The sequence below is a fragment of the Ostrea edulis genome, chromosome 2 (assembly GCF_947568905.1).
Source record: "Ostrea edulis chromosome 2, xbOstEdul1.1, whole genome shotgun sequence".
Lineage (NCBI taxonomy): Eukaryota > Metazoa > Mollusca > Bivalvia > Ostreida > Ostreidae > Ostrea > Ostrea edulis.
Window position 1 is genome coordinate 88,632,356 of NC_079165.1, and position 27,113 is coordinate 88,659,468.

Below are 27,113 nucleotides of genomic sequence, written 5' to 3' on the forward strand. Positions count from 1 at the left end.
ATTTATGTTCTCGCGATTTGACGCATACGAGTCATTTCGCGATTATAAATATTCGCGTAAAATAAGGAATTTACAGTATATATATTAAATGTTTTTTTAATCACTTCGTACATTTTGGATCAGCTCTTTGGACGAATAAGGCATGTCCTAATTCGCTCCAATTTTAACATTGATTGGCAAGCCTAAAGACCAAAAAACATGTAGTCTGCGTTGTAAATACGTTTGTAGATTAGTGTAGCTGTAGTGCTAGATGTATCTATATGTAGTTTTTGTTATTATTCTCTGTTGATATTGGCCACATTATGTAATTCTTTTCGTTTGTCCTGAAGAAGGGACCCCGAAAATTTGACAATCTGGTTGTTCGTGTCGTTGGTCATTTTAGTGCTTTTTGTTCTTTGTTTTTGAATTGATCCAGCGTAGGACTGGTTAGTTCAATTTAGTCTTGACGCTCGATGAGAACTTTTCTATTGCCACATATTACACTCGAGAAGACGTTTAATGTTTGTTATAAGCTTTTGTAGTTTAGCTGTAGTTTTAGTTTCCTTTCTTTTCTATGTAAATATTCTATCGTCCTGAAGAAGGGACAGGTCGTCCCGAAATTTTGACAATTCACTGTTGTTCATGTCGATGGTCATTTTTAGTGCTTTATATATATACACGATAAATCCGCAAAAATTACAATCGCAAAATAGATATACATTTGTACATGCATATAAGTACATATTGGTATAATGCAACCACAGAAATTGGAAACGCAGAATAAAACTCGCTATTAATTAAGTAATAAAACTTATAATTCTTTAGTTGATGCATGTATCAAACGAAAAATTGGACGGAAAACTTCATCAATGCGCGCAGATGTAGATCAAATCGCAAAAATTTTCAACCGAAAAAATACCCGGTAATTGGTGTTACTGAGTAACTTGGGGGATTCATTTATCGTGTGTGATATATACAATAAACCATTAAACCGTATACGCAACATATTGTGTATCGTAATGATATCCTTTGGAACTTGGATCCGCCACAGGTAACGTCTTAAAATTGTACGTGTCCTCTGCGGTGAATAAACATATTCATTATGGGCCTATAGTTAAAAACTTATAAAGATTAAACTATTAACACAGGTATTAATATATTTACCAATTTCGCTCTATAATAGATCTATAGCCATTGTGTGCGGTCCCCCCCCCCCCCTTTTATTTTTAACATAGTTATATTGTAAATTAATTTATTTATTTCAGTTTTGCAATGCTTGCTGCCATCTTTTTTATACTGTCAATGTAAAAATAAAGCATCTGCACTGTAACGTATACAGTGTTATAGGACACCGTGATGGAAATATTTCCTTTCGTCCCGTTGATGTCGTGAGTGCTTTCCCACCAAGGAAGAAACACGTGCGTCGAGTGATCCTAGCGTTACAGGAAAGATGTAACAGTTAGATAAAACCAAGTACTAAAAACAGAAACCTTATACGATACTGTCTACGCCATATCATGAACAAATTAATGACGTGAAGGACATGAAAAATACACGATCGTTTTTCTATTTAACGATTCGTGCGGTCATTAGAGTTTGGCAAGGACATATCTAGTATCTGAATATTACATAAAAATGTCTTTTCCTCAACATGATTACATAATTAAGTTACAGTTCGTGTGATTCTAATTTGTCCTTTTTTATTCTTCATTCTTTAAATTCTTTTTTTTTTTTTAAATTTCAGGTATGGCCACCCCTAGACACGGTTGTACAACACGCGGCATGCTTGGAGAAAGCATGTGTCAACACTACTACCAAAAAACCCGTAACTCTACACCAAGCTAAACATCTGGAATTTAACAATGTAAAAAGATACCGGTGTTTCTTCAAGTATTTTCACCCCCCAAAAATACTTACTCTGTGAAAAAAAAAGTTAAACAAGTAGCAATGTGTGTAAAAATTTAATCTGAACTCCCATTACACATTCCAGCTCGCTGTTTATTTTGAAATGAAAACAGCTATTTGTGAAAAGCCAAACTAAACGGTGTGATTTTACATGACTGCCCTCTAATCAGCCAAATCCCCGCCATTTGTGACCCGAATCTTTTAATTATGTCACTGCTGATTCTTTCTAATGTGAATGTGTTCAGTTTCATTTAAATGGAAAGAAATCTGCGATATAGGTATTATAAGACTTTAATTTTGTGATTGACTTTGTAAGCCTATATCCATTAGTGCTTTTAATGAGGTCTCTGCTCCACAATCATTGCCTTTAGTTTTTGGAATTGGTCCATCTTCAGTGATGTTCGAAGGGCATGGAAAAACTCAAAATAATGATGGAAATTGTGTCTGAAAAATAAAAACAATACATTTTTGATAATAATTTTGCTTTAATACTAGTAAGAGGACTACATATTAGTATGAGGACTACATATTAGTATGAGGACTACATATTAGTATGAGGATTACATATTAGTACTACATATTAGTATTAGTACTATATATTAGTATGAGGACTACATAATAGTATGAGGACTACATATTAGTATGAGGATTACATATTAGTACTACATATTAGTATTAGTACTATATATTAGTATGAGGACTATATATTAGTATGAGTACTATATATTAGTATGAGTACTATATATTAGTATGAGGACTACATATTATTATGAGGACTACATATTAGTATGAGTACTACATATTAGTATGAGGACTATATATTAGTATGAGGACTACATATTAGTATGAGGATTACATATTAGTACTACATATTAGTATGAGGATTACATATTAGTACTACATATTAGTATTAGTACTATATATTAGTATGAGGACTACATATTAGTATGAGGACTACATATTAGTATGAGAATTACATATTAGTACTACATATTAGTATTAGTACTATATATTAGTATGAGGACTACATATTAGTATGAGGATTACATATTAGTACTACATATTAGTATTAGTACTATATATTTGTATGAGGACTACATATTATTATGAGGACTACATATTAGTATGAGTACTACATATTAGTATGAGGACTATATATTAGTATGAGGACTACATATTAGTATGAGGATTACATATTAGTACTACATATTAGTATTAGTACTATATATTAGTATGAGGACTACATATTAGTATGAGGATTACATATTAGTATGAGGACTATATATTAGTAAGAGGACTACATATTAGTATGAGGACTACATATTAGTATGAGGATTACATATTAGTATGAGGACTATATATTAGTATGAGGACTATATATTAGTACGAGGACTACATATTAGTATGAGGATTATATATTAGTATGAGGACTATATATTAGTATGAGGACTACATATTAGTATGAGGATTACATATTAGTACTACATATTAGTATTAGTACTATATATTAGTATGAGGACTACATATTAGTATAAGGACTACATATTAGTATGAGTACTATATATTAGTATGAGGACTACATATTAGTATGAGGATTACATATTAGTACTACATATTAGTATGAGTACTATATATTAGTATGAGGACTATATATTAGTATGAGGATTACATATTAGTACTACATATTAGTATTAGTACTATATATTAGTATGAGGACTACATATTAGTATGAGGATTACATATTAGTATGAGGACTATATATTAGTAAGAGGACTACATATTAGTATGAGGACTACATATTAGTATGAGGATTACATATTAGTACTACATATTAGTATTAGTACTATATATTAGTATGAGGACTATATATTAGTATGAGTAATATATATTAGTATGAGTACTATATATTAGTATGAGTACTATATATTAGTATGAGGACTACAAATTAGTATGAGGACTATATATTACTAAGAGGGCTACATATTAGTATGAGGGCTACATATTAGTATGAGGATTACATATTAGTACTACATATTAGTATTAGTACTATATATTAGTATGAGGACTACATATTAGTATGAGTACTATATATTAGTATGAGGACTATATATTAGTATGAGTACTATATATTAGTATGAGGACTACATATTAGTATGAGGACTATATATTAGTAAGAGGGCTACATATTAGTATGAGGGCTACATATTAGTATGATGATTACATATTAGTACTACATATTAGTATTAGTACTATATATTAGTATGAGGACTACATATTAGTATGAGGACTATATATTAGTATGAGTACTATATATTAGTATGAGGACTACATATTAGTATGAGTACTATATATTAGTATGAGGACTACATATTAGTATGAGGACTACATATTAGTATGAGGACTACATATTAGTATTAGTACTATATATTAGTATGAGGACTACATATTAGTATGAGGACTATATATTAGTATGAGGACTACATATTAGTATGAGGACTATATATTGTTTAAATAAAAAATCCCACTATTATTAACTGCACTCATTAATCTTATCCATCTAATTTCATCAATTGGTTTCAGAAATAATTTTCATCTGTCATTTTATTAAAAAAATCATGTGCCACAGGCTATGGAACTGCACCATTTTGACACCATTGGCAAAGAAAAATATGCATAAAATACTATGCATTCTACTTTTAAAAATTATAGCTAAACAATTTTTGCATCTACATTATGTATTTGTAAGTCTGAAATATGTATTGTTTAAGAATTAAGTAACTTTCTATGTGTGTGTGTTGAGGGTGGAGGGGTGGGGGGGGGGGGGGGGGGTAAGAGAATCTGTGGACATTTTTCATTCTTGAGACAATAGTTTTTCACTCTTTAAACTAAATTAACATACAATATATATGTGTATGACAGAAAATTAAATAAGTTTGTTAACCTCTGCTTTTTATTAAAACCAGTTTAATTAACACATTATATATAGTAATATTCTAAATACTATCTGAGTTATTTGAAACCCAAGTTTAAAGTTACTCTCCGTTCATATAAGAATACACAAGTATGCATTCAAATATAATGTCTTTGATCATCAGGAGTGAATGCTGTCGCCCTTGTGCACTTCATGTGAAAGTGACACCAGAAACTTCATTGCAACACAATCAGCTGATCCAGGTAAGGTATCACCTACCTGACATTCTGTAGGTCTGAGCCGTCTTAGGCCAGCTTTTATGTCCCTAAAGAAACCTACTTTACATCCACTTCTTTGGCCGATTATCTCCACCAATCTTATCTGATCTTTACATACATTACAAAAGCACTCAAAAATCTGTCATCAAATTTCACTTTATTTTCATAAACTGCATAATCAAATTTGACATGAAAGATCTGCTCAGTTCCCCTTTAGCATTAAACTTTAGTTTAAATATAGAAAGATATTGCCACAATATTTAAAATACCCAAATTTTCATTCTTAACCCAAAAATAACATAAGTATAGTGGTATCAAATTTATTGACATCCACCTGACAAGCACATTAAGAATAAGGGTTTTTCTTTAGTTCTTTAACCTTGAAATTTTATCACACCATAGACTGGCACCCTGTACACCAGCATTTTAATTAATAATGTGTGATTTATGTGCACAGTGGCCCAAATATTCTTATTTACAGTGCACGTGACATTCAAAAAATTTCATTTCTACATTGTGTATCAACTGAAGCCAATTTCTCAAAATTGAATCAAATCTTGAAGAATTACCTTGTCAGATTATGATGCAAATCTAATTCAGATTGAAAATTCTGAATAAAGCATACTTGCCTAGATTGATTAACTTGAAAGCATGGCACCGTATAACTTGTCTGACCTGTCTTCCATTTGTTTCATGGGTTTTCATTGGATTAGGAAACATCCAGATTAAACAGACATTGACTTATGGTTGTTTTATACCATAAGGGATTGTCTCAATGGGTGATTTACATCATGAGAAATTTACTCAATAGTTGTTTTACATCATGAAGGATAGCCTCAATGGCTCTCCATCATGCAGGGGGTTGTCTCTAAGACATGAGGGGTTGTCTCAATAGTTTTAAATCATGAGGGATTGCCTCAATGGTTCTCCATCATGCAGGGGGTTGTCTCTAAGACATGAGGGGTTGTCTCAATAGTTTTAAATCATGAGGGATTGCCTCAATGGTATTACATCATGATGGGTTATCTCAAAGAATACTTGTATGTCATGAGGGATTGTTTCATTGGTTTTACATCGTGAGAGGGTTGTCTCAAAGGCACTTTTACATCATGAGGGATCATCTTAAAAGGCTGTTTTACATCATGAGGTATTGACTCATTGGTTGTTTAACAACATGAGAGATAGACTAAATAGTTGTTTTATAACATGAGGCACTGACTAAATAGTTGTTTTATAACATGAGGGACTGACTAAATAGTTGTTTTATAACATGAGGCACTGACTAAATAGTTGTTTTATAACATGAGGGACTGACTAAATAGTTGTTTTATAACATGAGGGACTGACTAAATAGTTGTTTTATAACATGAGGGACTGATTAAATAGTTGTTTTATAACATGAGGGACTGACTAAATAGTTGTTTTATAACATGAGGGACTGACAAAATAGTTGTTTTATAACATGAGGGACTGATTAAATAGTTGTTTTATAACATGAGGCACTGACAAAATAGTTGTTTTATAACATGAGGGACTGACTAAATAGTTGTTTTATAACATGAGGGACTGACTAAATAGTTGTTTTATAACATGAGGCACTGACAAAATAGTTGTTTTATAACATGAGGGACTGACTAAATAGTTGTTTTATAACATGAGGGACTGACTAAATAGTTGTTTTATAACATGAGGCACTGACTAAATAGTTGTTTTATAACATGAGGGACTGATTAAATAGTTGTTTTATAACATGAGGGACTGACTAAATAGTTGTTTTATAACATGAGGGACTGACTAAATAGTTGTTTTATAACATGAGGCACTGACTAAATAGTTGTTTTATAACATGAGGCACTGACTAAATAGTTGTTTTATAACATGAGGCACTGACTAAATAGTTGTTTTATAACATGAGGCACTGACTAAATAGTTGTTTTATAACATGAGGGACTGACTAAATAGTTGTTTTATAACATGAGGGACTAACTAAATAGTTGTTTCATAACATGAGGGACTGACTAAATAGTTGTTTTATAACATGAGGGACTGACTAAATAGTTGTTTCATAACATGAGGGACTGACTAAATAGTTGTTTTATAACATGAGGGACTGACTAAATAGTTGTTTTATAACATGAGGGACTGACTAATTAGTTGTTTTATAACATGAGGGACTAACTAAATAGTTGTTTTATAACATGAGGCACTGACTAAATAGTTGTTTTATAACATGAGGGACTGACTAAATAGTTGTTTCATAACATGAGGGACTGACTAAATAGTTGTTTTATAACATGAGGCACTGACTAAATAGTTGTTTTATAACATGAGGCACTGACTAAATAGTTGTTTTATGACATGAGGCACTGACTAAATAGCTGACTTACATCATGAGTAGAACTGGTGCTAGGAGTTCTGCTGTGTTGAGAAGATGATGGATGTAAGAACGAGAGAAATTCTGACAGGTATAACAAGAACATCCTGGAAGGGGTGCCCTGAAATCCTCACACATTCTGAAACACAGTAAAGAGGCATTTAGCATTGTTACTGGATCAAAAGCAGGGGAAAAATTTACATTCAAAACAAACTAGGGAGAATTGTTTTAAAATACTAAAAGTTATGCCTCAATCCCCTTAGTTTTTAAAAAAATATTTTCAGGGATCATCTTTAAAGTGGAAAATTAAGAGTTTATACTGTACATAACAAACTAAAGTTAAATTATACAACAGCAATGTAAAATCAGTACAAATTAATGTATGGAAGTGAATGCTGGAGAGTCACCAAAACAGACATGAGATCATTATCAAGTTTCCACCACAACTGCCCGAGACAAATATGCAGAATATTTTGGCCAAATACCATCTAAAATACAAACCTGAAATTGACAGATTCCTCCTGCATTATCAAAGAGATACGACAAAATCGACTCCAATGGCTTGGACACATCTTGAGAATGGATGGAACAACAATACAAAAAAGGGCTTTATGTTGGACACCAGGCAAAAGACCAAGGGGAAGACCAAAAACAACCTGACGAAAGACGGTTGAAAATGAGCTAAAGAGTCTTAACTTAACTTGGGGAGAAGCAGAGGCAAAAGCAAAAAACAGAGCTGAGTGGCGAAGTCTTGTATTGACCTTATGCTCCGACTGGAGCGAAGAGGATAGGTAGGTAGGTAGGTAGGTACATAACAGTCACCTTTATGTGCTTCAAACAACTTGGCAAGGAACAATGCTCTGAATATATGATAGTAAATTAAACTTACCAACATACCAAATATAAAAGGCTTATGTCAAAAGACAAAAAAGTTATGTTCCGAACTACAAAAATGCCCCAAACATTCTATTATTTGACCTTTATATAAAAGTTCAAGGTCAAAGGTCATCAAAAATGGCACGTGACACACTGTCTTATCATGGTATACTAACATACCAAATATAAAAGGCCTAGCACTTTACATAACAAGAGGCCCATGGGCCTAGAATCGCTCTTCTGATACATTGTAGAACAGGCAAAAATTCTCACTAACCAAAAGTAGACACGGTGACCTACTTTTTGGTCAACAAACTATGAAGACTCAAGATGCATCAACTGACAAAGTTTGATGATCCTAGCTTTCACAGTGTCCACAATATGCATCTAAATTTGAAAATGTGAAATTTGAGTGTCTGCAAAATTCAAAGAGTAGGTCATTGTGACCTACTTTTTTTATAAATATGTTTCGAGGCCTCTAGACGCATCAACTTACAAGGTTTGATGATTCTAAACCTCTCGGTATCTGAAATAACAACCTCAAATGTATTCATAAATGATTAGCCATAAAATTCAGAAAGTAGGTCATGATGACATACTTTTCACATGACGCACTTTAAGGTTCCATGATCCATCAACTGACAACTTTTGATGATCATAGGCTCAATAGTGTCCAAGATATACATCAAAATCCATTTAATAATAATTACCTGCAAAATTCAAAAACTAGGTCACCATGACCTACTTTTGAGACAACATGCTATTAGGTCCTAAGATGCATCAACTGACAAAATTTGATGATCCTAGTCCTTATACTAAGCAAAATATCAAAGTTTTAACAAAACAAAATTTAAGGTCAACTTTGAAGTGACTTGAGACTACACCCTTTGCCCCAGGATGATGTCTTGAACAATTGTTTTTATCTACAACCTATCCTCATCCTTATGCATAAGTTTGGTGATAATTTGCCCAGTGGTTCTTGAGAAGAAGATTTTTTAGCAACCACTACTTTTGTTTGCATTTTCCTAATTATCTCCCCTTGTTAAAGGGTCACAACCCTAGTTTTCGTACAAATGAAAGCCCTTGGGCCAAGGATACCCTGTGACAAATTTGACAAAAATTGGTCAAGGGGTTCTTTAGATATAGCCCTTTTTCCAAAAGGTTGACGCACACCGCACGCCACACACATGGCCATATTATTAGCTCTTTGAGCCTTCGGATCAGAAGAGCTAAAAAGTCAAAGGTCATCATAAATGGTATGTGACACTGTGCCTTATCATGGTATACCTACATACCAAATATCAAAGGCCTATGTCAAAAGACAACAAGAGGCCCATGGGCCACATTGCTCACCTGAGTCACCTTGGCCCATATCAGAAGACTTTCCATATATATTTGCATGTAAAACTGTAGTCCCTATCATGTCCCTAACCTACCCCTGGAGGCCATGATTTTTGCAAACTTGAATCTGCATTATGTCAGAAAGCTTTCATGTAAATGTCAACTTCTTTGGCCCAATGGTTCTTGAGAAGAAGATTTTTAAAGATTTTTTCTATATATTTGTATGTAAAACTTTGATCCCCCCTTGTTGCCCCATCCTACCCCCAGGGGCCATGATTTGAACAAATTTGAATCTGCACTGTCAGAAAGCTTTCATGTAAATATCAGCTTTTCTGGCTCAGTGGTTCTTAAGAAGATTTTTAAAGATTTTCCGTATATATTTGTATATAAAACTTTGATCTCCTATTGTGGCCCCATCTTACCCCCGGGGGCCATGATTTGAACAAACTTAACTCTGCACTATGATAGGAAGCTTTCAAGTAAATATCAGCTTTTCTGGTTCAGTGGTTTTTGAGAAGAAGATTTTTAAAGATTTTCCCTATATATTTCTATGTAAAACTTTGATCCCCTATTGTGGTCCCATCCGACCCCCGGGGGCCATGATTTCAACAAACTTGAATCTGCATTATGTCAGGAAGCTTTCATGTAAATCTCAGCTTTTCTGGCTTAGTGGTTCTTGAGAAGAAGATTTTTAAAGATTTTCCTTGTATGAAAAAATTTGATCCCCTATTGTGGCCCCATCCAACCCCCGGGGCCATGATTTCAACAAACTTGAATCTGCTCTATATCAAGAAGCTTTCATATAAATCTCAGCTTTTCTGGTTCAGTGGTTCTTGAGAAGATTTTTAAAGATTTTCCCTATATATTTGTATGCAAAACTTTGACCCCCCTTGTGACCCCATCCTACCCCTGGGGGCCATGATTTTAACAAACTTGAATCTGCACTATGTCAGAAAGCTTTCATGTAAATATCAGCTTTTCTGGCTCAGAGGTTATTGAGAAGAAGATTTTTAAAGATTTTTTCTATATATTTGTATGCAAAACTTTGATCCCCCCTTGTGACCCCATCCTACCCCCGGGGGCCATGATTTCAACAAACTTGAATCTGCACTATATCAAGAAGCGTTCATATAAATCTCATCTTTTCTGGCTTAGTGGTTCTTGAGAAGAAGATTTTTAAAGATTTTCCTTATATATTTGTATGCAAAACTTTGATCCCCTATTGTGGCCCCATCCAACCCCCGGGGCCATGATTTCAACAAACTTGAATCTGCATTATATCAGGAAGCTTTCATATAAATCTCAGCTTTTCTGGTTCAGTGGTTTTTGAGAAGAAGATTTTTAAAGATTGTCCCTATATATTTGTATGTAAAATTTTGATCCCCTATTGTGGCCCCATCCTACCCCCGGGGGCCATGATTTTAACAAACTTAAATCTGCATTATGTAAGAAAGCTTTCATGCAAATATCAGCTTTTCTGGCTCAGTGGTTCTTGAGAAGAAGATTTTTAAAGATTTTCCGTATATATTTGTATGTAAAACTTTGATCCCCCTATTGTGGCCCCATCCAACCCAACCCCCCCCCCCCCTGGGGCCATGATTTCAACAAACTTGAATCTGCACTATATCAAGAAGCTTTCATATAAATCTCAGCTTTTCTGGTTCAGTGGTTCTTGAGAAGAAGATTTTTAAAGATTTTCCTTATATATTTGTATGCAAAACTTTGATCCCCCCTTGTGACCCCATCCTACTCCCGGGGGCCATGATTTCAACAAACCTGAATCTGCACTATGTCAGAAAGCTTTCATGTAAATATCAGCTTTTCTGGCTCAGTGGTTATTGAGAGGAAGATTTTTAAAGATTTTCCATATATATTTGTATGGAAAACTTTGATCCCCTATTGTGGCCCCATCCAACCCCCGGGGCCATGATTTCAACAAACTTGAATCTGCACTATATCAAGAAGTGTTCATATAAATCTCAGCTTTTCTGGTTCAGTGGTTCTTGAGAAGAAGATTTTTAAAGATTTTCCTTATATATTTGTATGTAAAACTTTGATTCCCCCCTTGTGGCTCCATCCTACCCCCGGGGGCCATGATTTCAACAAACTTGAATCTGCACTATATCAGGAAGCTTTCATATAAATTTCAGCTTTTCTGGCTCAGTGGTTCTTGAGAAGAAGATTTTTAAAGAGTTTTCCTATATATTTCTATGTAAAACTTTGACCCCTATTGTGGCCCCATCCTACCCCCGGGGGCCATGATTTTAACAAACTTGAATCTGCACTATATAAGAAAGCTTTCATGTAAATTTCAGCTCTTCTGGCCCAGTGATTCTGGAGAAGAAGATTTTTAAATGACCCCACCCTATTTTTGCATTTTTGTGATTATCTCCCCTTTGAAAAGGACATGGCCCTTCATGTGAACAAACCCGAAAGCCCTTCACCCAAGGATGCTTTTGGCCATTTTTGGTTGAAATTGGCCTAACGGTTCTGGAGAGGTCGAAAATGTAAAAAGTTTACAGACAGACGATGGACAACAGGCGATCAGACTTTCAGCTCAGGTGAGCTAAAAAAGTTATGGTCCAAAAAAAATGCCCTAGAAATTCTATTACTTGACCTTTACATAAAATTTTAAGGTCAGAGGTAATAAAAAATGGTACATGATAGACTGTCTTATCATGGTATACCCACTTACCAAATATTAAAAGGCCTATATGTGTCTGTCAAAAGAGAAAAAAGTTATGGCCCGGACAAACTTGGTACGAGGAGTGGAAGAGAAAAATTCACGCTAAAACAACATGTCCCACTTCTGGAGAGGGGAGACATAATAAAGGATCATCTTGATTGTTGTGAAACAGGGATTCATTGAATCTGACAGCTGACTGACAAAATACGTCGCAATACCGAATATATACGTCATTAGGTGTGGGAATGTACTAGTCTACATGTCTATGTTTTTCAGTAAACTTACAAAGAAAATGTGCATTTTTGACCGAGTTAAATGAAATGTCGGCTATTATGACCTATTTTGACGAGTGTCATTTAGTGGGTTCAGAGTGATGACAGTGATTGTGAATAATTCTATATAGGTGTAAACATGTCAACTAAATTTATATATGCATGATAAACACAAAGCATCATAAGGTGTCTGAGCCAAAACCACTGCTAAACCACTTCCTGCTCACCTTTTATCGTTCAATGATATTTCAAAACCTTCTGATGACCCAGCATCTTTCTCATTCTGAGGCGTTTTATCAAAATCGAAGGAGAATACGAGTGCCCCACCCCTTTCTGTAACTAACCAGGGATAACTATGACAGTTAAGGAATAGCGTCGTAGTAGAGCAGCTTTTCTTACACAATGAGATTTTTGCATCATTTGCTACAATGAGTTAAGCATCAAAAGCATAAATTCAAAGAATCACAGCACAGTTCCTACAAGCCGTATGTTAAAATAAACATATGGATATTTTATGGGCTTTGAAGTCAGAACTCCTAACTTCTATGAAAGTGCTAGAGTATCATCATTAAACAAAACTTAACACAAAGGACCGATTATTATTACATTAAAACTGAATCTCGGTTTACTTGACCTGTGGTCAGCTGCATCATTGTAATATGACAAATTACGGTGGCTTTCACATCCATCATTCATAAGTATAAACACATTCAGTAAATATATTACCCTGTCAGAGAAAGAAAATGTTAGCATTAAGCAGATGGCCTGTAATAGAGAGTTAGTAAATATTGAATAAATTTGATGATTGATAGTATCCAAAAATGCTTTTCCAAAGGATACCAGCTGTCAAATATATCAATGCCAAGCTCCATTGCCATAACAACCTGATCAGGTGACCAAACAGCATGCATTAATCTGGGTTTTCCTTTTGGTAGGTTTTCCTGCAAAGATGGGTGAAAAATGAATTCCTCTGAAATCAAAGAAGTGGATTTTGTGATTGCATTCTCTAAAAGGAATATTTTTGGGGGATTTATATGGAATTAAATTTAGAATTTTTAAAATCCCTATAGGTTTGAGTAAAACTTATATACCCTGGTAACGTAAAGAAGACTATTCAAACATGTACATACAAAAACTATTTTACATAGATCTTTCATCTCCTCAACATCAAATGTTTCATTCTTCTCATCCTGTGCATGAAAGCCCTCTATGACAAATCCTGTAAAAAAAAAAAAAAGCACAGACATTGGCAAATAATCTAAGAGCAATAACTCTACCAGATCATCTAAGACAGATAACTCTTAACAATACCATATCTTGGTTCACTCACCATCCACATCCCTTGCAGCTGTCTCTTTAGCAGATCTCTTTCTCTCCTCTTCGTAGAAACCACCCTCAATTGAACCAAATACACCAACATCTCTTAGTCTCTATAAAATATGGACAAGGACTTAAAGAATGTTGCATGCTAAATTTACTACAGTAAAACTCTGATATAGCGAATTTCTGTGGACACTATAAAAATTCACTATAAGCTTAATTCGCTATGCATTTATAATGAATTCATAATTCAGATATAACGAATTTGTTACAAAACTGATTTGTTCTACATGTATATCAGTTGTATAAGAAAGCAGTAATTGATATACTTATGTTTGTATTGTCTCTAAGAGAAATTAAGCCTATATATTTTCGAGAAGAAATATTTTTATACAAGAAATATACACACTGATTTATATTTGATAATTTATCTTGATGGATTATTAAGTCATGCAAAAAAAATGTCAACAAAATTATGTGCAATACATACAAACAGTCTATTACAGTTTACTTGTTGCTGTACACAAATAAACGAGTGTACGATAAAATAAATGCAATCAAACTTCAAATCCAATTAACGAAAATAGTAAACAATACCGACAATATATTTACTAAATGTATGTATAAATATTGTTTTGTGTTAATAACCGCTTTTGAAAAAATACAAACAGAAATTTTGTAATAAGTGTGGATCCTTTATGGCAATGGAAAGCGATTGTTAAAAATCACAAGTTTAAAATGAAAAAAAAAATTTGTTATAAAACGTGATTTATATGTTCATTTTTTATTCAAGGGGAATAAGAATTTACTTCGTTATATCCGTAAATTCACTATATCCGTGTTCGTCATAGACGCAGATTTTTATATAGAATATATAAAGAATTTGCCGGGGAAATCGATTTCACTTCACTGTTATAGCTGTAATTTCTTTATATCCATGTTAGCTATATTTGAGTTTTACTGTATTCAACTTTCAAAATGGTAGACATATACATATACATGTAGAACACTTGCTGTCTGTGACAAATGTGAAAATTTTTGCAAATATCCACCTGTGATTTTTTATGGAGCTCAAGAATGGTGTCCAGGAAATTGAGTGTTCTGTCTACCGCCTTCATTGCCCTCTTTTTCCCGGACTTCCTGTCAGTGTCTGCATCAGACAGAGCCTGATAGAATGATGGATGAAAGGCTTCTTGACATTTAATGAACAGTTGTGGGTCTACCTACAAAATCCATTCACATCTTGATATTTCATGTTGATGATAGAAAGAGATTGAAAACATGATATCTGGATGTATAAGGTTCAGATTTTAGGAGGGACTCACCAGTTTCTTTCCTGCCTTGTTCCAAACAGCAGTACCAGCCTTTGTATTGTAGCCTGAGGGAATCTCCAATCCAGAATCATGAACAGAGATGTACACCAAGAAATCCTGTCACAGAAATCCCAACATTTAACTCAAGTCATGTCAATCATAGAGAAATCCTGTCACAGAGAAGGTATAATCTCAACATTCAACTCGAGTAATATCACTCATAGAGAAATCCTGTCACAGAGAAGCAATCCCAACATTCAACTCAAGTCATTCAATCAAAGAAAAGTAATCCCAACATTCAACTCAAGTCATTCAATCAAAGAAATCCCACCACAGAGAAGTAATCCCAACATTCAACTCAAGTCATGAAAATATATGAACTTGTGTGTCTGAATGGGATGTGTGTGGTTTAGTCAAATACAGAAATACCCTACATACATGTAGCGATATCACTGCCTATAAATATCAAATGAGATAATGATCCATCTTAATACTAGTATTCGCTGATTAATGAAAATTAAAATAATTTGATGCTGTAAAAACTATGAGGAATACCTGCATTGATGTAAACTTGGCAATGCCTTGCTGAAACTTCTCCACTGCTTCAGAAAGGTCTGAGCTGAGAGAAAACATAAATTAACTAAGTTTTAACACTACTGTGAGTTTCAACAGATGCTATCAAACAGATATAATCTCCATTCCATCAATACAAAATTATTATACATTATAGCTAAAGAATGGAAAATAATTGCTTGTTTTCTAAAATGCCACTGGTTGGTGATAATTTAAGAAAACAGCATATTCATATTAATGGCAATACTCACAGAGAGGACAAATGCATGTGTGCAATGGGAGGCAACTTTTCAATTCTTTTCAGCATGTCAATTGACAACCATGGAGCACTGCCTATAAAGATATATTTGGACAAAATATAAATTGTTGTGTTTCTGTGGTTCAAGTTAAAATTACAGTAAACCCTAGCTGCCATTAAGGAGGTATATTACATTTTCATAATGGCTGACTTCCTTTTAAAACACGAATGAAAACATAAATATCAGCAATATTTGTATATTCCTTTCAAATTTAATTGCCTAGCTGGGTAGCTCAGTAGGTTAACGTGTCGACTGTCGATCTGTAGATTGCCTAGCTGGGTAGCTCAGTAGGTTAACGTGTTGACTGCTGATCTATAGATTTCCTAGTGATGTAGCTCAGTAGGTTAACATGTCGACTGCTGATCTGTAGATTGTCTAGCTGGGTAGCTCAGTAGGTTAACGTGTCGACTGCCGATCTGTAGATTGCCTAGCTGGGTAGTTCAGTCTGTTAATGTGTCGACTCCTGATCTGTAGATCACAGGTTCGAGTCCAGCAGGAGTTTAAAAAATTTTCAGATTACTTTCTACTAAAGCAGCATTTTTGCACTAAATTTGAAACAGTGATTGAAATAACCATGCGCCTGACAGCCAAAGACGCATAAAGTTTGCCAGGGATGAACAAATTTCTTTGTAGAGATGCTTGACCGCACATTTTAAAATTTCCACTGAACAAAATCTATTGGTATCAATTTATCGTAGTGGTAATGAAGTTGTAACAAGCTAAGGGACTTTATAAAACTATATGATCAGGATCAAAGTTATGAGAAACGAGTCATATAGTGACATAATCACTTTAATTAGAAGATAGTTAAATATTAATTAATAAAAATGTAGCAGTCAGCCGGGTTCGATCGCCGGTGGCCAGATAGCTCAGTTGGTAGAGCACCTGACTAGAGATTCAGGGGGCCCGGGTTCGAATCCCGGCCTGGTCCGTTGCATTTTCTCCCTTCCTGTTACATTTGGTGCCGTAGACCAGCCCCTGGAACTGACAGGTGAAAATGTCTGCCAGGGGATAAAGATCCTGGGTTGATATTTTCAGGGTGTGAAGATATTTAAGGAGGGAGGAATGTAGTGGTCAGCCGGGTTCGATCGCCGGTGGCCAGATAGCTCAGTTGGTAGAGCACCTGACTAGAGATTCAGGGGGCCCGGGTTTGAATCCCGGTCTGGTCCGTTGCATTTTCTCCCTTCCTGTTACAAAAGTAATTTAAAAAATGGCAGTTATTTTCTCTGAGCTAGTAGGTCTTTTGCTGAGTTTACAATTTTTATAAGCTGTCAGCCCTGCATGTCTAGATAATTTTACAGCGAGTTTCCATCCATGGATATCAAATTTCTCAGGTGTGCTCTTCATCCTTAAATATATATACTGTACATCCTTACTGTACTCAAGCAAGTCACATCTGCATTCATTCTCTTTAATCAAGCCTCTTTCACAAAATCAAAATTCTTGTTTTTATCCATAGATTCATTGTATAGCTTTTTATAGGCTGTTGACTGAGTATCAGGAAATATGCCTACCGAAGGTTGTTGTGCGGTAAAGCAGACTGAGCTTGCAAGGTTCACATCCCAACATCCATACAACAACTAAGGTTCACATCCCAACATCCGCACAATGACTAAGGTTCACATCCCAACATCCGTACAATGACTAAGATTCACATCCCAACATCCGTACAACGACTAAGGTTCACATTCCAACATCCGTACAACGACTAAGGTTCACATCCCAACATCCGTACAATGACTAAGGACAAACAGTTCCCCCAATATTCAGTAAATAATCATATTTTTTCAAATTCTATACACTTCTAGAAGTGAACATCTATTTACATTTTTGGTAGCAGACATAATCAATTATTTGCACACAGATCAATGTGACATAAAAATCGCCGAGTTGTATGTAAGCAGGCGCGATGTCACAATGGAGTTAAAAGTAGTCCCCATGCTTTTACAGCCCACTAAAAGCCTGCATGCCTACACTTAATAGAATCTATAGGAAATATATAGAAACATGTCAAAATGTTATTCAAAGCATTGATACTGCATGATACTGCAATGATTTCCACACATACCAGGTAGTTAAAGCATGACAAAGGACCTAGCAAACAGTTATATTTGACAAAATGGATACCCGTACATCAGCTTTAAGATACAGCAAGAGAATGAAGTTTAATATTCAATCACTGTTCATACAATGCTAATTCATAATTATACACATACATCATTACTACAGTAACTTGATCTGAAGAGTTGGATCACGTCGAGTAGAGAGGCACGGATCATCTGATCAAATGAGACGTGAAGTGTCGAATTTGATCTGATGATCCGTGCTTGTCAACGAGATGTGATTAAACTTTTCAGATCAAGTTACTGTAGAATAAATTTATTATATACCCCCCTTATATATTTTAAAATCCACATTTATAAGATAATAAATTTATGTAATTCAAATTATCAAAAACACAGATTCAAACCCAGGAATCCCCCTGAATCTCCAGTCAGGTGTTCTACCAACCGAGCTATCCAAGAAACATTAATTAAGTTGTTGAACTTGTTTGTTAATCGTCATAAAATAGATCAAGTTTAAACTTCTTTAAATTCAGGAACACTGCTAGTATGCTGGTCCCTGTAAATATGGTGTCAACATGTATGCCACCTAACCCTTACCCTCGTCATGCGAGGTAGGAACAGGAAATACTAAAACTACCCGAAAGTCATCTTGAATGACAATGAACTGATGGAATAAAAATGTCAACAATCATCAGGTCCAGTCCAAAGACTATTTCTACCTACATAGCTACTTATAGCTACCTAGGTATTTAAACCTACTCCAGGTAACTATTTTTACCTACTTTTTCCTTTACTTGCATTTCATGGCCAAACACAGGAACGGCGCAATATGGTATGTACCAAATTTCTTGATTCACTTACACTGATGATGAATACCACAAAAATATTGGACAAAAAATGATTACTTTCTAATCTTTCAAATTTGCATCAATACATGTAACAGCACCCAGTTCCATTTTCTAGGAGCTTAGGATCATAGCTACGTGATAAAAAGTCTAGAGTGTCTTACAAATCTGTATTAATTTTAAAGTTTACCTTCATGCATTTTTACATTAAAGGTTTTTGGGGTGAATTATCATGCATTTTCTCTGCATTCTCCACCCTTGTAAAGTATTCAAATTTACACTCCTAATTTTGCAGAGCACATGCACAACATAATACATAAAACGACTGACCTGTTTAAAAGAAGCGCCTTAATTATTATTTATGTATAGAGGGCAAAGCCCTCTCACAGCCCGTAGGGCCATGAGAGCAGAGCTCTCCCTATAGGTAACACGTATATACATGTTTAAAGGGAAAATATAGAAAACTAGTGAAAAATTAAACCATACCTATGGAACTTGAAGAGTTTGGTCCCAATGGCATCGATTCGAATACCAGTGTGCGAAACTAATTTTAAAGTTGTATAGACTTTCGGTCCATAGTCATTTCATTTCCTACAGACCACAATAAATTCCTATAGACCAAAGTTTAACATGCAATATTCATTGTTATTAAAAAATAAATAATAGACACAAATTTGATTTTGGTAATTCGTTCATGATATTTTAAAAATATTCTTTTTCAATTTCATGCACAAGCTTTTCAATTAGAATTCCGTTTTATTTTTCATTTTGTTCCAGCTCAGTTTCAGTCTGATTCCTCATCTGAGTCACTTCTACTACGTTTTGTTTAGCGTAATATCTATAAACTGGTCGTGCTTCTCATATCTGTTTAATAAGCAGCAGGAAACCAGTTTTTTTACTCAGAATTCCTATAGACAAGTCGGTCTATAGCTATTTCGATCGTTATAGACCGATTCGATTTTCTATAAACATTGTCTATCGGTCCATGGTTAATTTCGCACACTGGAATACTAGCGCGTGGACATGTATTTCTCCATTTTGAATCTCGTGTACCCAAGTTCACGTCATTCTGAGTGTTAAATAAAATTTTTAAAAGCATGTAAATCTTCGTTTTCTAAATCATATATAAGCACTCCTCGATAAATGCGATTTATGCCATGGCTCCTATGTTGGTGTATTTGCTAAACACCGACGCTAAATATGACGTCACAATGAACTGTTTACATCAATTGCATAGAGTTTCCCCGCATTCAATGAATAGGCGGATCAAAAATGTCTAAAGTTAGAATACTTTGATTGAGCTCTGTCCTCACACATTAGGTGCTAATATTTTGGAATATTTTTTGTCCTGTTATGGATCTAGATACTAATGCCTATATTGTTTGCTTCACCCTCAAACACGGTCACGCCGTAAGACATTATTTTCAAAAATAGGTAAAAGTAGGTACAAGTAGCTACTTTAAGTAGGTTTAAATGGCTACGTAGATAGAAATAGTCTTTGGACTGGACCTGATATCTCAATGAGATTACAATCAAGTGTGCCATTCTCCATCAACTAGGCTTAGCAATACTGAAGCATATCAGACACGTGTATTCAATGAGCTCTGTCGTGTCCAGGTTACACATACCTTTTTTAGTGTACAGCATACACACGGGTGTCTCTATTATATGGGTGTTCTCTCCATTCGTAACTTCTCTTTGACATGATAGTGTTCCCAATCGGCACCCACATTGTGTGACACTTTTTAATGTAAACCGCATCACTTATAAATAAACTACTTGGAATTTTACTGAGGCTTAATTATTCTGGCACCTATTAAATTTGTTTACATGCGTGTTTCCAAAGTGAAAGTAGAGGTTAAGCTTAAAGACGGGAAAAAAAGAATCAAAGCGATATCCCGATTGTCTTCTAGATTTAGTTAACATGTTTCACAATATAATTAACTATTTTAGATATTAAAAATTGTAATGTTTAGTGTACCTATAAATATGAAATGATAAAAGTTAAAATGATATGTTTATTCATTAATTAGTAACTTCTGTGGATGATTCTCCGTTGATTAGTAAAATTTTCTTACGTTGTTTTTATCTCCATTACAAAAGAGTTAACAATAAATGGCTAAGACTAGAGAAAATGGTTCATGTGAATTTCCCATCAAATTTAACAGAAGAGGAGCTGATATTGAAGCAGAAATATGCAATTTTGAAAAAGAAGGTGGTAATTTAAATTTTGATTCATTATTTATATAACTGGATGCAATAACAAGCTTTAATTATTTGCAACAGAACATTGAAGCCCCCCCCCTCCCCCCGAGAACAGCAGGAGAATGTTTCATACATGATGCAATGAATTTGGGGTTATTCTTTGTCTTTTGTTTATCAGTGATTTGCAGAATATCTTTATCACAGCACAGGGACTTGCTCCCGTTTAAAAGATGAAAACAATATATTTTAATACATAGGTATTGTTTACATTATTCACAAGGGCTCGTCACGAATTGATCCTCTCTTTTCTATATGTGTAAATATTTAATTAGACAAAAATTTCATGACGAGTCCCTGTGAATTATTTTTATGAGAGCAAGCCTCTGTACATAATCACAGTAAGCTTAGATATTTTGTGGTATTAAATACAAAGAAATTACAACATAAGAGTTCTGATGAAAACTATAGTCAGACTTAAATGCGACAACACAGTGGAAATCAGATTGACTTATGGATTTACATCCAAACAAGTGTACTAAAATACAGAATATAATAATTACATTCTTCCCAATCATAATTCTGAATAATTTGCAAATATCTTGGAATGAATCTTTAAACAGATTTAGATTTCAACAAATATTGTCAAAACATAGGACTGGTGTAACTGGAAATATAACTTCAAGGTTTTTGAAGAGAAATTTGAAAGTGTCAAATCCTATGATTAAATCCAAAGCAAATCAGACATTAGTACAGGTGACTCTCGATAACTCGAAGTTCAAGGGACCTTGATAAAACTTTGAGAAATCGAGAGATCGAAATTTGGAAATTTAAGGTCCGCTGGTATGGTTCAGATTTTACAGTAACCGGAAATGTTTACCAACAAGATCATATGATATCGTTTTGACATATTTTCCTTCATATTCGTCAGGTGCTTTGATATCAAAATAAAAAATCTTATTTAGCATTAATAAAAAGATTTCAAAGTTTATGTATTTATTTGTTCTTTAATCATGCTTAAATAGGCATACAAAACCAAGTTCCGATGACGCTCTACTATCGCAAAATCTTATGTCGCTTTACCCAAAACACAAATTCTAACGAATGAGTAAAACGATGTTTTAGAGTAACTTTACACAAAAAGAACAAACTCGAGAAATTTAACAGTCTGTAGATCTCTAAAGCATGTATAAAACTTACTCTCTCGTTGTCACGTCAAAACAAATTATAGATTTTATTCATAGTCGGATTATATATAATTTTAATCATCACGACTCAAAACCCCGGTGCAAGGTGTAAACTGACCAGTTAGCCAATTAAATACTCAAGGGTGTTACCTCCACAAAGAAGCCCCGGCGATGTTTCAACTATGTAAACACCTAATTACCTCTCCGGCATTCAACAAAATCCAAGTAAGGCCCAAGCGAAAATTATTACATGCTTGGATAATGGTGGGTATACGCTACCACCACTTCAAGAGATCGAGAGTGAAATTCAAAGAAATGTGTTTTACGGGACCCAACTTCACTTCGAGAGATCGAACGTTCGAGAGATCGATAGTAAATTTGCTTTGTTATATAGAGAAAAAATCGGGACCATGATTTCACTTCGAGAGACTGAGAACTTCAAGAGATCTAAGTTCGAGCCATCGAGAGTCACCAGTATAACCAAATATGGAATATTGTTGCAGTGTGTGGGACCCCCATTATTCAGATCATTCTCCGATATTGGAAATGGTTCAAAGACACGCCATTTGTTATGTATACACTATTATAAAAACAGCAGAAAAAATAAGAGTAAATGTTTATTCAGTATATAGTATGAAGTTGATGGAGGGGGATCATTTGTCAGTAGTGTCACAGGCATGATTGATACATGTACTCTTCAGAGTAATGCCCTACACCAGACTTGTAGTACATGTATTTCACAAACTATTTCATTGTTTGATTGCATAGCTTCCATTTTTCCGATGCTCAATGACAATAGAACCAGACCTGAACACTCTCAAACATACAGACAAATCTATCTCTCTAAAGATAGTAAGATACACATAAATGGTCATTTTTTTTGCCAGAACTGTTATTTATTAGAATCTCTGTGGCCGAGTGGTTAGAGCATCATGCTCAAAATCACACGGCCTCTCACCTCTGGTCAGCGTGGGTTCGAATCCCGCTCGCGCCGGTAGGTGAGAAAGTTTCCCAGTTTACTTTCGGAAGGTCGGTGGTCTCTTCCCAGGTACATTGTATCTGGGTTCTCTCTTCCACCAATAAAAACTGGGCAACCACTGAAAAATTGTTGAGTATTGCGGAAAACAGCAAAACAAAACAAACAATCCTGCCACAAAACATAATTTCGGGGGATATATCTTACCCAAGATCTTCTCTACCCACCCATGTAAAGTGAAGGTAATTCCTTTTTAATCACATTTTGCACTCAGACTCTGTTTAATTAAACACATTTTGTATCTTTTCTGATTTTATTTATGGATTCACACCTGCAAGTAATTTTTATTTTATGAAGTTTTGCTGTACATTGAAGAAGATAGGATGATGTATGTGAATAGTACTGTAGATTTGGAAAATATTAAGATTTCTTTTTTCACGTATTATAAATTGTCATTGTTTCTAACAGTGTTAAAAGCAATACGATTTTAAGAAACTAAATGCTTTTTCTCCACAGCCTTGTTTTTATGGGTACAAATATTTCCTGATACACATGAATAACTATATATAGCAAAGAGAAGGCAGACTCAAATGTTCAAATTGAAACAACATTCCTTAATGGCCTAATGACAATGACATCATATTTTTCAATGACAACTTATGGTGGATGTGTTTCCCAATACAAATGTAAGATACATATTCCCAATACAAATTTACAAACCTTTTATGAATAAATTGGTATTCGCATTGCAGTACACATTTGTGTCATCAGTCTTGGTCAACTTAAAAGATGTCTTGTTTTAGATGCACTCAAATCAAGTATTCTCTTGCAAAGGCTTTGTCTCGCATGTAGAAAGCATTTATTTTCTATTTACCATCACCTCTTTACCAACAGCACCTGTTACGTGAATTTTCTTGCATTTTATGATTAATCCTGTGATATTTTGATAATTTTGCAGAAAAAAGCACTGCAGGCAATAAGAACAGCTAAGCCTGAGCGTGAACAACCGCAAACAGCACCCGCAAAACGACGTAAGTATGTGTTGTTACAAGAAAGAGGATAAGCAAAATAATTCACATATTCTGCATAAGGACTACAACAATACAGGAACTCGATGCATTTGTTTGATTGTGTGAACTTTTACACCCTCCAATGCATTGCATTAATTGAACATGTGAATTTTGTTTAAGCTGCACTAGAATTTGCATTACATTGTTTGAGCTCTTTATTTGTGTGTTTTTGCTACACATGAATCTACACTGAATTAAATGAACTCTTTAGTTGTGTGTTTTCGCAACACAGGAATCTACACTGAATTAAAGGAACTCTTTATTTGTGTGTTTCGCTGCACATGAATTTGCACTGAATTAAATGAACTTTTTATTTCTGTGTTTTTGCTACACATGAATCTGAACTGAATTAAATGAACTCTTTAGTTGTGTGTTTTTGCTACACATGAATCTGCATTGAATTAAATTAACTTTTTTTTTTGGTTTTAGCTGCACCAGAATCGGCAGAAGATGCAAAAGAACAAGCAAAGAAACTACTGAAGTCAGGGGTAAAAGAGAAAGCAATTCTTTATGAGTTTCCCTTTCAATAAACAAACTTTTTATGTGGGGGTAGTCAGAGTTAGTATAATGTATATAGTTTTTGGTCTGTCTGTCATTCTATTTTCCCACAAAAACTAAATTTTTGACCTCATGACCTTCACCTTGGAGTTTAATAATATGGGAGCATCAGGATTTCACAAACACATCTTGATTTTTAAGATATACAGTGAAACTTCTCAAAACCGGCCGGCTCTCGGACCGATAAAAACGGCCGGTTTATTGGGATGGCCGGTTTTCCGAGAATTTAGCAATTAGAGACATTTTGTCTCAATATTGTTAAAGTAGGTACTGTTCACTTTGTTCTGGTGATCTATGATCAATTATCGGTAGAGATCAAATTAGTCCGTTTGTACCTACAGGTAATTATAAATTCTCGCTGAAATCATCTAATTTTAAACTGAAAATCTATAACAGGATACTTAAAGAAAACACAGAAGCCTATTATTGGAATTCCTCTTATGTATAAACACTCTGTTTACATTCATCACTTATATCATTAACAAATTTGTTTTGACATTTTTAAAAAGTACAGTAGTAAATATGAAATTGTAATTTGAATATTTCTTAGGAATTTTAATTCTATGAAAACCAAGAAAATTAATTATTATTTAATAATTATCATTAACAGTCATGGGTTTGTTCTTTATCAACTACCGCTTATATCCATGCGATAGTATGGTGAAACAATATGGTGTTTGATATTGTATTCATTCCATATGTTCCTAGCTGTTTTTACATTTTGTACAGAATTTGGAAGGGTCTCTTGGATTAGCCAAGTGTCACTTAGTACCCATCATAGCACAGGTAAACAATAGAAATTATGGAGGCCACTTGTGTTTTTCACACCTCCAGTAGATAATTTCCCACTTGGCCAGTTGGTCTGTCAATTTACACATCTGGCCGATTTTGATCACCCTATGGCCAAAATTTTCTTGTCTTCAAAAAGTGGCTGGTATTATAAGGATAAATTACACATGTTTGTCAACAAATATTCTTAAAAAGTGGCCGATGTCCGGTTTTCAGGGATGGCCTGTTTTGTAAGAATTTCTTTTTAAGGAAATGTTAAGATTTCTGCCAGGACTTTGAAAATCGGCCGATATTCAGGGAGAACCGGTTTTCGGAGGGGCCAGTTTGGAGAAGTTTCACTATACATGAATTGTGTTAATTCAAAGTTCTATTAAAAAATATCTTTTTTGAGAGTACAAGTAATGAAAATGGGAAAACATCCATGTATGCCTTTGATGTAATGTGAGGTTTGCGGTCTTGAGACTATTTCAGTTACATGTACTTCAATATGATTTATTTTCAGTCAATCAAGATCAAAGTTGATAATGAGAAACAAAGTTTCAAGCGATCGAAAAACCAAGAGAGAAAATTAAAGGTAAGCAATATGCTTAAATTTTTTAGATGTTAGTACCTGTAATCATTGAGATGTTAGTACCTGTAATAATTGAGATGTTAGTACTGTAATCATTGAGATGTTAGTACTGTAATCATTGAGATGTTAGTACCTGTAATAATTGAGATGTTAGTACTGTAATCATTGAGATGTTAGTACTGTAATAATTGAGATGTTAGTACTGTAGTAATTGATATGTTAGTACCTGTAATCATTGAGATGTTAGTACTGTAATAATTGAGATGTTAGTACTGTAGTAATTGAGATGTTAGTACCTGTAATAATTGAGATGTTAGTACTGTAATAATTGAGATGTTAGTACTGTAGTAATTGAGATGTTAGTACCTGTAATCATTGAGATTTTAGTACCTGCAATGACTGATGTTAGTACTGTTATAACTAAGATGTTAGTACCTGTAATAATTGAGATGTTAGTACTGTAATCATTGAGATGTTAGTACTGTAATAATTGAGATGTTAGTACTGTAGTAATTGATATGTTAGTACCTGTAATCATTGAGATGTTAGTACTGTAATAATTGAGATGTTAGTACTGTAGTAATTGAGATGTTAGTACCTGTAATAATTGAGATGTTAGTACTGTAATAATTGAGATGTTAGTACTGTAGTAATTGAGATGTTAGCACCTGTAATCATTGAGATTTTAGTACCTGCAATGACTGATGTTAGTACTGTTATAA

At 34.3% G+C, this 27,113-nt stretch overlaps 2 protein-coding genes across 4 annotated transcripts in view; one reads left to right on the plus strand and one right to left on the minus strand.

Annotated features, from left to right (window-relative positions):
* Positions 1-1,925: 1,925 nt before the first annotated feature.
* LOC125679193 (queuine tRNA-ribosyltransferase accessory subunit 2-like) lies at positions 1,926-20,920 on the minus strand. Of its 3 annotated transcripts, none has more exons than XM_048918201.2 (11): positions 20,667-20,920; positions 16,080-16,161; positions 15,811-15,874; positions 15,268-15,372; positions 14,995-15,165; positions 13,953-14,052; positions 13,753-13,841; positions 13,463-13,563; positions 12,850-12,975; positions 7,461-7,586; positions 1,926-2,328 (listed from the first exon to the last, which is right to left on the minus strand). In XM_048918201.2, the coding sequence occupies exons 1-11, from the start codon at positions 20,797-20,799 to the stop codon at positions 2,220-2,222; spliced, it is 1,206 nt and encodes a 401-aa protein (XP_048774158.2). In that variant the 5' UTR covers positions 20,800-20,920; the 3' UTR covers positions 1,926-2,219. The 3 variants fall into 3 exon arrangements, with proteins under 3 accessions (XP_048774158.2, XP_048774160.1, XP_048774159.2); XM_048918202.2 differs by lacking the exon at positions 1,926-2,328 and adding an exon at positions 7,949-8,103 and having other exon boundaries at positions 7,468-7,586; positions 20,667-20,890; XM_048918203.2 differs by lacking the exon at positions 20,667-20,920 and having other exon boundaries at positions 15,811-15,869; positions 16,080-16,132.
* Positions 20,921-21,120: 200 nt separating this feature from the next.
* LOC125679197 (negative elongation factor E-like) overlaps positions 21,121-27,113 on the plus strand; it is a 14,313-nt gene continuing 8,320 nt past the window's right edge. Inside the window, exons 1-4 of the mRNA XM_056155359.1 lie at positions 21,121-21,253; positions 24,362-24,434; positions 24,903-24,961; positions 26,323-26,394. Coding sequence (XP_056011334.1) covers positions 21,173-21,253; positions 24,362-24,434; positions 24,903-24,961; positions 26,323-26,394 — 285 coding nt within the window. The 5' untranslated portion in view covers positions 21,121-21,172. The remainder of the gene's footprint in view (positions 21,254-24,361; positions 24,435-24,902; positions 24,962-26,322; positions 26,395-27,113) is intronic.

Coding starts and splice junctions, on each gene's coding strand:
- LOC125679193 (XM_048918201.2), bottom strand. CDS start 20,799: ATGCGGTTTACATTAAAAAGTGTCACACAATGTGGGTGCCGATTGGGA. Junction 14,053..14,994: donor AGCTCCATAAAAAATCACAG/GTGGATATTTGC, acceptor CATATTTTATAG/AGACTAAGAGATGTTGGTGT. Junction 2,329..7,460: donor GCACCAGTTCTACTCATGAT/GTAAGTCAGCTA, acceptor TTTATTTTTCAG/ACACAATTTCCATCATTATT.